Source organism: Dasypus novemcinctus, chromosome 31, assembly GCF_030445035.2.
Source record: "Dasypus novemcinctus isolate mDasNov1 chromosome 31, mDasNov1.1.hap2, whole genome shotgun sequence".
In the NCBI taxonomy this organism is placed as follows: Eukaryota; Metazoa; Chordata; class Mammalia; order Cingulata; family Dasypodidae; genus Dasypus; species Dasypus novemcinctus.
Genome location: NC_080703.1, coordinates 44,157,875 through 44,170,025, shown reverse-complemented (window position 1 = coordinate 44,170,025; position 12,151 = coordinate 44,157,875). Strand labels below are relative to the sequence as shown.

At 54.9% G+C, this 12,151-nt stretch overlaps 1 protein-coding gene across 1 annotated transcript; it reads right to left on the bottom strand.

Annotated features, from left to right (window-relative positions):
* Positions 1-1,524: 1,524 nt before the first annotated feature.
* Positions 1,525-8,093, bottom strand: NUDT16 (nudix hydrolase 16). Its single transcript, XM_058290769.2, has 3 exons — positions 7,799-8,093; positions 7,425-7,688; positions 1,525-6,184 (listed from the first exon to the last, which is right to left on the bottom strand). The coding sequence occupies exons 1-3, from the start codon at positions 7,934-7,936 to the stop codon at positions 6,005-6,007; spliced, it is 582 nt and encodes a 193-aa protein (XP_058146752.1). The 5' UTR covers positions 7,937-8,093; the 3' UTR covers positions 1,525-6,004.
* Between the last annotated feature and the right edge of the window lie 4,058 nt (positions 8,094-12,151).

Genomic DNA, 12,151 nt, shown 5'->3' with positions numbered 1-12,151 from the left:
AGACGAGAGCCCAATTGGTTGAGCCACATCTGTTTCCCACAATCTTTTACAGATTGAAAAAGATCTTTTAGACTTTAGACATGGATTTTTATCAGAGATCATACTTGCACATATACAGAAAGGAAAATAGGCAATTTAAATATACCTAAAACTTCTGCACAACATCCAGCTCTTTTGCATCATTCTGCAACTTGAAGCCATAGATGTCTGCGTTTTTTACCAAAAAAAATCACCTAACTTGTGATTGGGTCTTCCTGGCAGCCTCATTCCCACCAGAGCCACCTGAGGTAAGAGACAGGTGAGCCTCCAAGGCGGGACCTGGTTTTGACCCTGCCAGGTTAGTGCTGAGGAGGTGCGGGCACGTGCAGCAAGGATTCTCAGACCCGGTACCCCTTTATACAACATTTTGTGACACCCTGAGGCAGGCTGAGTTACCCAAGTAGGCTGAAGTACCTCTTAGCCCACGTCATCGTCTAGAACTTTGCTGCTCCCCTATCACAAGATTGCGTCCAATTCCCCTCCCCGTGAAGCTGTGAGTTTGTGATTCCTCGTAACTTAGTGTTCCTCTACGGCTGCCCTCGAGGTAAGCTCGTGAGGACAGAGGATGTGACCGTTTTTGGGCACTGACTCCCCAGGGCTCGGGCAGTGCAGGGCGCTTGACACAAGGGACGGCCCGGCTTTGACGGCTTCGAGCCTCTCGCAGGGACACGAGGTCGGAAGTCGGGCTGGAAGCCACGGGGCCTTCTCGGCACGTCCTGGTACAAGCACACCTAACGGAAAAGCCAGGTGACAGCGGCGGCGTCTTACCAGCGAGGTGCCTGAAGTCCCTCCACCGTGGAGGGCCACCATTAGGGAGACTCCTGCTTGGGGAGGTGGCGCGGGTTAGCAAAGGTCAAGCGCCGCTGGAGGAGTAAGTCCTGCCGGTGTCCCGCTGGCCACGTCCAGCTCGTGCAGACCGTCGGGTCGAAGCTCCGTCAGCCGGGGCTGCTCGGGCCACACGTGCCACTGCCGCTGGCCCGGAGCCCTGCTCCCGCCCCGTAGCCCGCGCCCCTGCCCCGCGCGGGCCTCGCGCCCCAGCCCTCGGGGTCGGCCACCCAGTCATGTCAGCCCAGGGACCACAGAGGACCCCAGGGGCTCACCCCCAGACTTGTCCGATCAGGGCTCCGCTGGGATCTTCCCACCTGGGGCTGGAGAACTTAAGGCCTTCAGGCAGCTCAGCCAACTATCTCAGCATTCCCCTAGAAGGGCAGCACGTCTGAACCCTTTTCGTGTTTCTTCACATTATTTGGTTGGGTTTCCGTAACTCACTGAAAAAAGACAACTTCCTTTTTTTTTTTTAAGGAGGTACCAGGGATTGAACCTGGGACCCCAGACATGGGAAGCAGGATCCCACAAAGCACATCCACTCCCCAACAATTTCCTTTTTTGTTTTAATTAAAAGTCTTATTTTATAAACGTAGCATATACACATATTGTAAAAGATTCAGGCAACAGGAAAAAGCAGAATGGAGAGAATTCCCAGTGCACATTTCCAAAACTTATTTCTAGTTTTATTATAATGTGGTCAGAGAAGATGCTGCGTATTCTATCATTTTGGAGAGGGCAATAGAAGACAGGACACGATTTACTAAGGTTTCATAAGGCCTAATTGATGACTAATTTGGTAAATATTTCCTGGGTTCTTAAAGGTACATTCTCTACTTGAAGTTACAGATGTATTTATTTTTTACACAAAGCATATTAATTACCTGTTGACCTCTGGGCCTAAGTACTTTTTCTCTCTGTGATGTGGTGATAACAGTAACCCTACCTTGCATGGTTGTTTTAAGGACAAATTGTGTTAATACATGTAAAGAGCTAGAATAGTCTGCCACAGCGTAAACACCCCCCCAAAAAGTTTGTTGTCACCGTCATCATTATCATTTTCAGCTCTTTGATATCCACTTACACACTGGCATTTTATCTTCCAAACATGAGAGTGTGTTTGTGATTTCCCAGTACTATCCTGTCAGTTTTTCCTTCCATTTTGAGTAGATTTTGCTGTATATATTCTGAAATTCTTACTGTGATCATAGTGGATTCTCTCTCAATCAATGAAAGAATTTTTAGTTTTACTTAAAGCTTTTGACATTAAAATTTGATATTATGACACTTCCTGGCACACTTTGCCATCTTTTCATATTCAACCAGAATCACACTGCTTGGCATGTCCCTTGACGTAGTAAAATTTCATTTTCTTTAATCCAATCTAAGAGCTTTATCAACTTCAGAAACCAAATAGTATCTATTGACTCCCCAGTTAAATGAGCACATTTTTTTGCTTCCTCCCATCTGTTTTATTGGAATGATCTAGGATTTTGGACTAGCATATTAATCAAATTATATATTATTTCCTTCAACATTATACATGTATTCTTTCACCTGGTTAACGTGCACTGTTTTACAGTTATCACTAGCAATTAATTAGCACTAAATTTGTATATAATAGGAGTCAATGCTGACAACTAGTTCTTACTTCGTCACTCTGTTGATCAATTCTTTGACTCACCTCATGCATTGCTAAGAAACACTTCTGTTATTTCCCAGCCTGAGTGCCTGGGTAATAGCCATGCTTTGTACCTGGATGTCAGTTTGGGTGGATATAAAGGTTTTTTCCCATTGTAAGTGACTCGATTCTCCTACCTTACAAATATACTTGAAATGAATTTTTTTAAATGGTTTTTATGTTTGTTTTTTAAAATTTTTCTTTCTGAACACAATGAGCCCTTCTTATCTGCACGTTGGGGTCTCTTTCAAGGAAATTTGTTTTCACCAATGCCGTTCCTTTCACACATGCCCTGCTTGTGTTTTCATTCTATCAGTTGATGGTCCTCGGAATTCCATTGCCTGATCTCTGCCCACCGCGCAGTGCTCACTTTCCCTGCTCTGCGCTGTCTTCTAGGTGGTTTTTAAGGCTAATAGTTAACCCAACGACAATGTCTTTGTTCCTAAGGTAAATTTAAGTTCTCTAATAGAGATACCCATTTCTTTCCATCCTTTCCTTGGTGCTGCCAGTTGTTTCTGTATCTTACCTAATCTTTCATCTCATATTTCAGAGTCCATGTTTCTTTAAATCCCCTGAGCAAACACGGCTTCTGTTTGTTAGACTGTATCTCCAGGGTGAGCTTTCTACCATTTATATCCAGCGTTCACTCCTTTTTCTATTTTGTAATATTTTTGAATAGGCCTAATATTATTTTCTGCTTACTCAACTGGAGGCACTTACTGTACTTCTTTTGCCCCAAACGAGCAGAGGGTGGCTCGTCTAGTGCCGGCTGCTAAAGCAAACACCACCCCACGGCTGGCAACCACAGGAGGTTCCTGGCTCAGCTTAAGCTGGGGCTGCTCCGCCGGGCCCGCGTCCGGGGGCCACCGAGGGCTCCTCTGGCTTCTCTGACACAGGGCAACGCGCACAGTGGCCTCGGCTCTCTCTCCTCGTTTCGCTGACCTCCAGCTTCCTGCTGCCCCCGTGGCGTCTCCCCAAGGACTTCAGCCCTCTGGGTAGGGCCCCCCATTCAGTGTGGGCGCCTCAACCAGCAGCACCTCCCAAGGGCCTTTTACATACGGGGGTCACACCCACAGGATGGGCCGGGCCTCAACACGCCTGGTGTGGGGACGTGATCCCCCCCACGGCCCTCCGTGGCCTCACCTAAAGCCCACCTGGAACTGGCTGTAGATCTGTTGCCTCCAGATGGGGGGTCTGGGACCTTTTTTCAAAGGCTCTATGGCTGGAAGCCCCTCCCCGGGGCTGCCTCATGGGAGGAGGGACCTCCCTTCTGACTGGTCAGTGGGGAACGACCACAGTGCAGGTGAGGGGCTGGAGCTCACCAGCGTGGGCCGAGCATGCTGGGGCAACGCACAGGCACAGCCTCCTCCTGCGCTGGCTGTGCCTCTCCAGGGCCCTGGCTACTGTCTCTGTGCCATGTGAGTGGCCCCTACGGGGTGCTTTTCATCTCTCCGCCTGGGGCCAAGCTGCCTGCAGCCCTGGAGCACCACAAGTGCCAGTGCATGCCCGGGCCAGGCCGGACGGAGCGGGAGGAGGGGCGCGTGCTGCCTCGGGGGCTCGCTGCACCTCAGCCCACGGGCCTCTCTCCTGCCCTGTCCACGTCCCAGCCCTCCTCCTCAGAACTGAGTGTATTTTCAGGAAATCCCCCACTTTCTGCTCCTCTCTGAGGTGGGCCAAGGTCCAGAATCTTTGAATTTAGTTCAAATTCTGGTGCCATTTGTTAACTGCATCACGGATGAAATGTTTTTCCCTCTATTCTTACTTTTCCCCCAGTCATCAGTTTAGGATAGAGTTTAGAATAAAACGTGCTTTCTGTGTAATCAACGGAAATGCAGGAAAACCTCTCTCCACATCTCCCTTGCCTGTTTCACGGCACAGCTGGGAAGCCAGCAGCCACTCCTTCCTCAGGTGTTCCAGCTTGGGAGTCGCTCCTTCTAAGGTAACTGACAAGGGCTCTGGTGCAGGACAGTGCAGGTGTGGAGAAGTAGGGGCCTGTGACCACCCCCACCCGAGAGGAAAATTCCACAGCCCCCTAACTGCCTATATCTCGCTTCTGTAACAAGCTTGCTCGACTGTAAAGCCTTATCTCAAGTCCTCCTCCTGTACAAAGTGTCGTCAGCCCCTAGACCAACCTGACTCAGACCCTTGTAAATAACAAGAACTCCCTGACAGCCTGTCTCCCCTGATAGAATTCCCAGCGCTTGACTGACCGCAAACACCTGCTTCTGTATGTGCTTGCTTGCTGAGCTATTGCCCCCCGCCCTGAACCTAGAAGCCTATATAAGCAAACTTCCCCCCGCGACGCGGGGCTGCTCTCCCCTCTGCGTAGGACGAGGCAGTCGCCGCGCGACTAATAAAGCTCTCAATTGGAACTTTATCCAGAATCTGAGTCTGGTCGATATCGCTGGTCTATAACACCGGGTCCACATGCGTTGACTAAGCACCAGCGGCTGGCGCACACGACACAAAAGTAAAGAATTGGTAAGTGTGAACATCCTGCCATCAGCTGAGGAAGGCATAGGTGTGTGTTTGGGGGGAGACGGCTCAGGCCACTCACCCCCAAGGAACAAACAGTCCACCGAGCAGCCGTGCAGCCGTCCTGAAACTGCCGGTGCTCTACTCAAAGCCAGAGCCCAGCGCTGCTCCTTGACCCCTCGCCCCAGGAGCCACCAACCCAGGGTTTCAGATAAGAGCGGGTCAAGTGCTCGGCTCAGAGTCTTCAAGGCAGAAAGCGGGGCCTGGGGACTCACACCAAGCCTCCCATCTTCCCGACCCAGATTACTGATTCTAACAAGGTCAAGAAAACCCTGAGTAGGCGACCGCCCCGCTCCCTCTGCTCGGCAGTAAGGTAAAGGGAGGAGGAAGAGGAGACTGACCGGGCATCAAGTCCCTCCCTCCACTACTGTCCTGGAGGCAAACAGACCCCAGAACGACACAGCTCTCACGGCTCACGGGAAGAGTAAACCATGTTGAGGGATGACACAGCAAGGTGAGACTCCTCCCCTCCACGGAAAATTAACGTGAATGAACAAATGAGTGAATGCATGAGCACGCCCACTGCACCGGCTGCCAGGAGGCACATGCAAGCAGAGGCAGCTGCAGCGCAGTCGCTCTGATCTCTCCTCCTGCCGCCTCTTCCCAGGTGAACAGGGGCCTGGCCACAGGCTGTGAGGATGAGCTGTCCGGGCTGTGCCCCGGGGACACACAGATGCCCATTCCCTCCGACCGGCCCCCTGAGGGTTTCCTGTAGGGAGGCAGGCTGAGGGTGTGCGCCGTCCTGAAATGACCCGCAGATGTTCGGCCCAGATGCCTGGAGCTGGGGGCCCTCTGCTCAGAACACAGCGCACACACACTTCAGTCTGTCATCGTCGCCGACTCCCGGGCCCCAGAGAGGAAACAGGGCCCTTCTCCTCCCGGTACCAAGGTCCTGGGCTTGGGCTCCGGGCGGCCCGAGGCCATCTAGGGACTCGCTGGGCTCTGGAGGCCCGGGACAGAGCCGGACGCCAGCAGCCCCAGGTCCTGCAGCGCCTCCAGCAGCTGCTCCCGCGCGGTGCCAATGAAGGAATTCTCCAGGAAGGCGGGCAGGCCGCCCACACCGTCCCGCAGGGTGTACAGGGGCACCCGCACCAGGCCGAGCACCTGCCAAGGGAAGGGGACGGGGCTAGCAGGAGCCAGGGGCCGCCCCGCCCTCCTCCAGCAAGGTCCTTCCGGAAGGAAGCTCGCTCCTATTAGCCCAGCAGGAGGCCCGGGGGCGTCCCTCTGGCATCTAGGACGAGCTCCAAGGCTGCCGTCCCCTCCATAAATCGAGTCCTTCCACCACCCCTGAGCCCTGAGCCCGTCCCACGCCATGTGCCTGCCCTCGCCAGGTGCGGCGCCCTGGGCAGCAGCATGCTTGGGGACACGTGAAAAATGTGAACTCGTGAGCCCCACCCCATCCTACGGCGACTGCGGGAGCGAAGCCCCGTAATGAGTGTTCTAATAAACTCCCCAGACCGCTCTGATAATGGCCGAAATCTGAGAATCACTTCTAAGCCCAATCTGTCCCTCCGCTCGGCTAGCCGATGTGCCAAGTCTCCTCCTCACAGTGTCAGACCACAGGTGCTACCCAAGACGCCGGGGCGAGGGCTCCCACCTGGCGTTGTCTGGAGAGCACTGGGGGGCAGGCGAGTGGAGGTGAGAGGAGGGGAAGGGGGAGCAGGCGGGGGGACGTAGGGAGAGAAGGCCAGTGGGGGGACACGGGGAGCAGGCCGGGGAGAGGGCAGGGGGAGCGCAAGCCAGTGGGGGGACAGGGGGAGCAGACGGGGGAGGCGCAGGGGGAGCAGACAGATGAGGGGTGTCAGGGGAGCAGGCCAGGGAGGTCAGGGGGAGCAGGGCAGTGGGGGGGGAGGGGAGCAGGCCAGTTGGGGGGCAGGGGGAGCAGGTGGACGGGGGGCAGGGGAGCAGGCGGGGGGGGGGTGTCAGGGGGCGCAGGCCAGTGGGGGGCAGGGGGAGCAGATCAGGGAGGTCAAGGGGTGCAGGCCAGTGGGGGGACAGGGGGAGTGCAGGCCAGTGGGGGGACAGGGGGAGCAGACAGGGCGGGGGGGAGGCGCAGGGGGAGCAGACGGATGAGGGGTGTCAGGGGAGCAGGCCAGGGAGGTCAGGGGGAGCAGGGCAGTGGGGGGGGGGAGGGGAGCAGGCCAGTTGGGGGGCAGGGGAGCAGGTGGGGGGGGTGTCAGGGGGCGCAGGCCAGTGGGGGCAGGGGAGCAGGTGGGGTGGGAAGGGAGCAGGTGGGGGTGGGCAGGGGAGCAGGCGGGCTGGGCGCTGCCCCAGGGAAAGAGGGCAGCAGTCACCGCCCCGGGGAGGCTGGGGCTGCGGGGCAGGGCAGGGCCGGGGCGCCCACCTCCCGCCCGTGCTCGCGGGCTCGCGGGGCGCCGGCCTCCACGGCCTCCAGCTGCTCGAGCGTCAGGCGGCGGACGTAGAAGTGGGCCACGACGCGCGGGCCCGCGCGCGAGCTGCGGTGGTCGCCGCGCCCCACGCGGAAGGCGGCCGCCGCCTCGCCCAGCTCCTCGCGCAGCTCGCGGTTCAGCCCGTCCTCCAGGCTGCCGTCGCCCGCGTCCACGAAGCCGCCGGGGAAGCCCAGGCGCCCGTCGAAGCGCATCTGCATCTGCGGGGCAGAGAGCGGGGCTGGCGGGGCGCGGCGGGGGTGACCGGGGCGGGGCGCGGGGCACGGCGCAGACGGGGGTGGGGGGTGGCAGGGGCCGGGCCCCTCCTCACCAGCACCGCGTAGCGCAGCGGGATGCGGCCGAAGAGCAGCCCCGGGTCGGGCGCGTAGAGCAGCGCGTGGCACGCGTGCCGCCGGCCGGGCCCCAGCGCCAGCGCCTCGGCCAGCTCCACCCGGCGGCTCTCCGCCATGGCCCGGCGTCCCCACAGGCCCAACGGGCCCTCGGCCTGGCGGCGCCGCCGGAACCAATGCCCGCAGGGCCCAGTGGGGGAGCCGGGCGCTTTAGGGCGGCGCGCCGCGCGGGGCAGCGGGCGGGACCGGGCCTGCAAGCGGGGGCGGGGCAGCGGCGGGGGCGGGGCCTGCCGGCGGGGGCGGGGCAGCGGCGGGGGCGGGGCAGCGGGCGGGGAAGGCGATTGGCTGCGGACTCCGGGGAGCTCGGCCGTGAGTGTGGACTCCTGGGAAGTCAGCGAGGACTGCGGACTCCTGGGAAATCGGCGATGAGTGTGGACTCCTGGGAAATCGCCGACTCCTGGGAAGTGAACAATGACTGCGGACCGCTGAGAAATGGCGGACGGCCGCGGACTCCCGGGAGGTCGAGGCCTCTGGCTGGGGCCCGGGCCTGGCGGGGCTGGAGCGGGGCGGGCGCCGCGGCCCGGGCCAGGACGGCTGAGCGGGGCCGCGTCCTCGCTTGGCGCCCGCGGGCCGTGCGGAGGAAGCGGGGAGGACTGGGTGTTGGAGCGTGGGCAGGATGTAGTTAGGAACGAGGCCTGGGGCCGAGGGAGCAGCGTGGGGTTTTCCGGGCACTACCTGTGGCTTGGTCTGTTGGGTTCACACCGGGGCGGAGTCGGGGGTAAGGAAGGCGATGTGGCCGAGTCTAGGGCAATGGGATGGACACAGCTGTTTTCGAGCGGTGGGATGGAGGGGACTCAGGCTGACTGGACGGTGGGGAAGTGGGGCTAGCACGAGGTCACAGTTCTGGCCTGGGTGGACGGTGGGCCGTTTTTTGAGTGAAGATCATAGGAGAGAGGTGGCCAGTGCTAAGGTTAGTTCTAGTCAGGAGTGGAGTGGCAGTAGGCACTGGGCAGCTGGGTATGAGCCTCCGTTGCCGGTAGTGGGGCATGGAGCTGTCGCAGGATCAGATGTCACAGGAAGAGTGAAGGAAGGAGCTGTGTGTGAAACCCTGGGGGCACAGGATGGAGAGTGAGGAGGGGACAGTGGTGCTTCAAAGAAGCCCCAGAGGGGCTTTGCTCTCACACTCTCTCAGACCACTGGAGCTGTGAAGGAGACTCGGGATCCAGGTGGCTGACCCCACTGCCAGGGGGCCCCTGCACGGGCCTCCAGCGGAGGAGCTGGGATTCAAGATCCCCGCTCCAGCCAGGTCAGGGCCCCTCGCCTTTTCCCAGCCCCGGCACTCTGCACAACGCCCCTGCACCAGGAGTCATTGTTATGTAAAGAGAGGGAGACAGCTCCTTGAGAGGGCCTTGGCCTAAAGGCACAGCCTGTGACCTCAGCCTGTGACCTTAGCAATTCACTTGACTCTCACATCCCCAGTTGCTCATCCGTTTAATGGAGATAATGATACCAACTTTTTAGTGATGGTGAGAGGCTCAGAGCACTTAGGACAGTGCCTGGCTTACAGTAAATGTCGCCATTCTTGGAGTCGAGGGTGGGGGCAGGGGTGCAGGCTATGTTAAAGACCCGAAGGTTGGAACCCAGCCACCCTCATCAGGGCCTGAGCACCCCAAGGGAGATAAACGTCCTGGCATCTTCCTTCTCAACTTCGTTGTGTGAGCAGCAGGGCAGAGGCAGCATCCACCAGCTGTCATTAGTCCTCTAGATTTCTGGGTGCTTGGAAATGTCCCTGGTTAAACTTTAGAATCACCTTTCTAAATACTTTTAAAAAATGCCAAATCTATAGTCCCACCGCAGACAATTTGAATCAGAATCCCTGGGGGCGGCACTGGACATTAGGTGGTTTTAAAAATGTGTTTAAGTTGAGTCTGAGTAGCTGGGATCGAGAACCAGTGTCCTGCCTTTCACTCCTAACATTCCAAATGTGACTGACTGGGTTTCTCTCCTGGATGAGCTTCCTTTAGGGATCTGGCGTCAAACACTTCTTCCAGTGCTTCAGGCTGTTCTGTTTTTCTTTCCTGATTTCCTGAGAAGGTTTTTAAAGATGGATTTAACGATTTCTAAAGCAACATGAAGAAGAGCTCTATAAAATCAAGGCCATAGCTAATATGGAAATGAGCCATATATGATTTACTGACCTTGGAGACCAGAGCATTTTCAGAATGAGCAACCGTGGAAGCCTCCAAGACACTGCCTCCCCACCTTGGCATCTCTCGCCAAATTGCTCTTTACCTCTGCCCGGAGAGACCAGCCTCCGCTCCTCATTCCACCCTTAGGGGCTGCTTGCCCAGGGTCAAGGGAGAGCTGAGCAATGCCATGTGCCTGAATAGCTGCTCCGAGTCCACAGTGACACTTAAAAAAAGAAAAATAACCAACTCAGTGGTCAGCATTGGAGGATGCTAGGGGACCAGCTCATTATTTTTAAGATAACAAGGAGAGAATTAAGCATTTATCCTGCCTTTCTTATATGGGCTCAGGACTACCAAATAGTGGGTAAAGTTTCTTTTTAAAGAAGTTTTCCAGCTAATTAAAGAAGAACTGGAGAGCCAATGGAAACATCACCAGTTTTTAAACCTTAAAGAACTAGTGGTTCCTTGGGAATGATCGTCAGTGGCTGCTAATACCACCAAAAGAAAAACAATTAGATATTATGCACCTCATGGGAGAACTGACCACCTGCTGAGAAATATTCTTGCCAAAAATTGAACGTGAATCTAGATCCAACTTATAAGAAATGCAAAGGAACATGTTTTTAAAATATGGTGGTACCTTGGTACTTGTTTTAATTGGTTCCAGGAGGCACAACAAGCACCAAAAACAATGAGTGCCAAATTTTTCCGTAAGGAATATTGTAAATAAACCTAATGCATTCCTGAACCAAAGAGAGTGCACATTTTTAAGGCAATATATAAAAAGATAGGGTTGTAAATCATTATTTTACATGAGAAATAAACCTAAAAATTAATAAATATTTAGATTAAATATTTAGATTAAATAGCATGAAAATTTCACTTTTCCTGTACTGAGAAGAGTCCGTGGCCTAATGGGATGGTGGGAGGAGAGTGGTGAGGAGGAGAGGTACATGGAGAGTTGCTAGAAGGAGAGTCCCCTCCAGGAGAACATCAGGCACTTGCACTTCCAGTGTGATTTCTCTTTTCTTGCACCACAGGCTCCAACTTGCACCACAGGCTCCCACACACTCTGTCACCTTCACTAAAAACTTATCCAGTGAGGACTGTTCTATCTTCAGAATTCCTCAAAAGTGTGAAATTGTTTGGTCATTCAATGAACTCACGTTTCTGCTTGTCAGAGCTCTGTCTGGATGGTCCTTCTCCACAACGTTTTGAACTTCTGCCCATTTTCCACACATTTCTTTTATCAAGGAACTGGGACCATCCTCCCTTCTCTCCACCTGAAGAAATCTCTTCGGCTCCTCTTGATGGTGCTCCTTCTGCAGTTCCTGCAGCTCCTCAGGGCTGAGCTCCTCAACGATGTTCCTCCACTGACTCCTCAGCATCAGCAGCATCGGCCTCCAGACCCCTGGACTGACCCAAAGACACAACGTCCTGCACAGCTGCACCCTCTGCACCTGCAGGCTTGGGCCAGCCTCAAACCCTCCAAAGTCTGTCTGGGTCACAGCTTCTGGCCATGAGTTCTTCCATGCTGACTTCGTTCCAGGCCTTATCAATAAGGTTAAGTCAGTGCAGGACATTGAAATGCTCCTACCAGAATTCTGCAGGGGTCAACTGGGATAGAAAAGTGCCTTGGTGAACAACTTTTCAAAGTTTGAAATGACCTGCTGCTCCATGGGCTGGATGAGAAGTAGTGTTGGGAGGGCAGGAATTTTACTGATAAAACTGAGCTCCTCCAAGCCTGGAGGGTGGGCAGGTACATTGTTGAAAAGTAGGAGAGCTTTCAGAGGCAAATCTTTGTCCAGCAAATATTTTTTCACTGAGGAACCAAACACTTCATTTATCTACTCAGTGAAAAGTTGTCTCATGACCCAAGCTTTGCTGTTTCCCCTCCACATCACATGGAGTTTGCTGCTTATGATATTATGCCTTTTGAAAACTCACGGGTTTTCAGTCCCCACTAGCATTCCCACACCGTAGAGTGAGCCTGACTTTTATTGATTTGTGGCCTGGTAATGGATACCTTTTATTTTGTGATGTAGAGTCTACTCAGCATTTTTTTTTCCCCAAAAAAACTCCAGTCTCATTACAGGTAAAAAGTTAGTGGGGAATAAAATCCTCAGCCTCTACATAGTCTTGAAA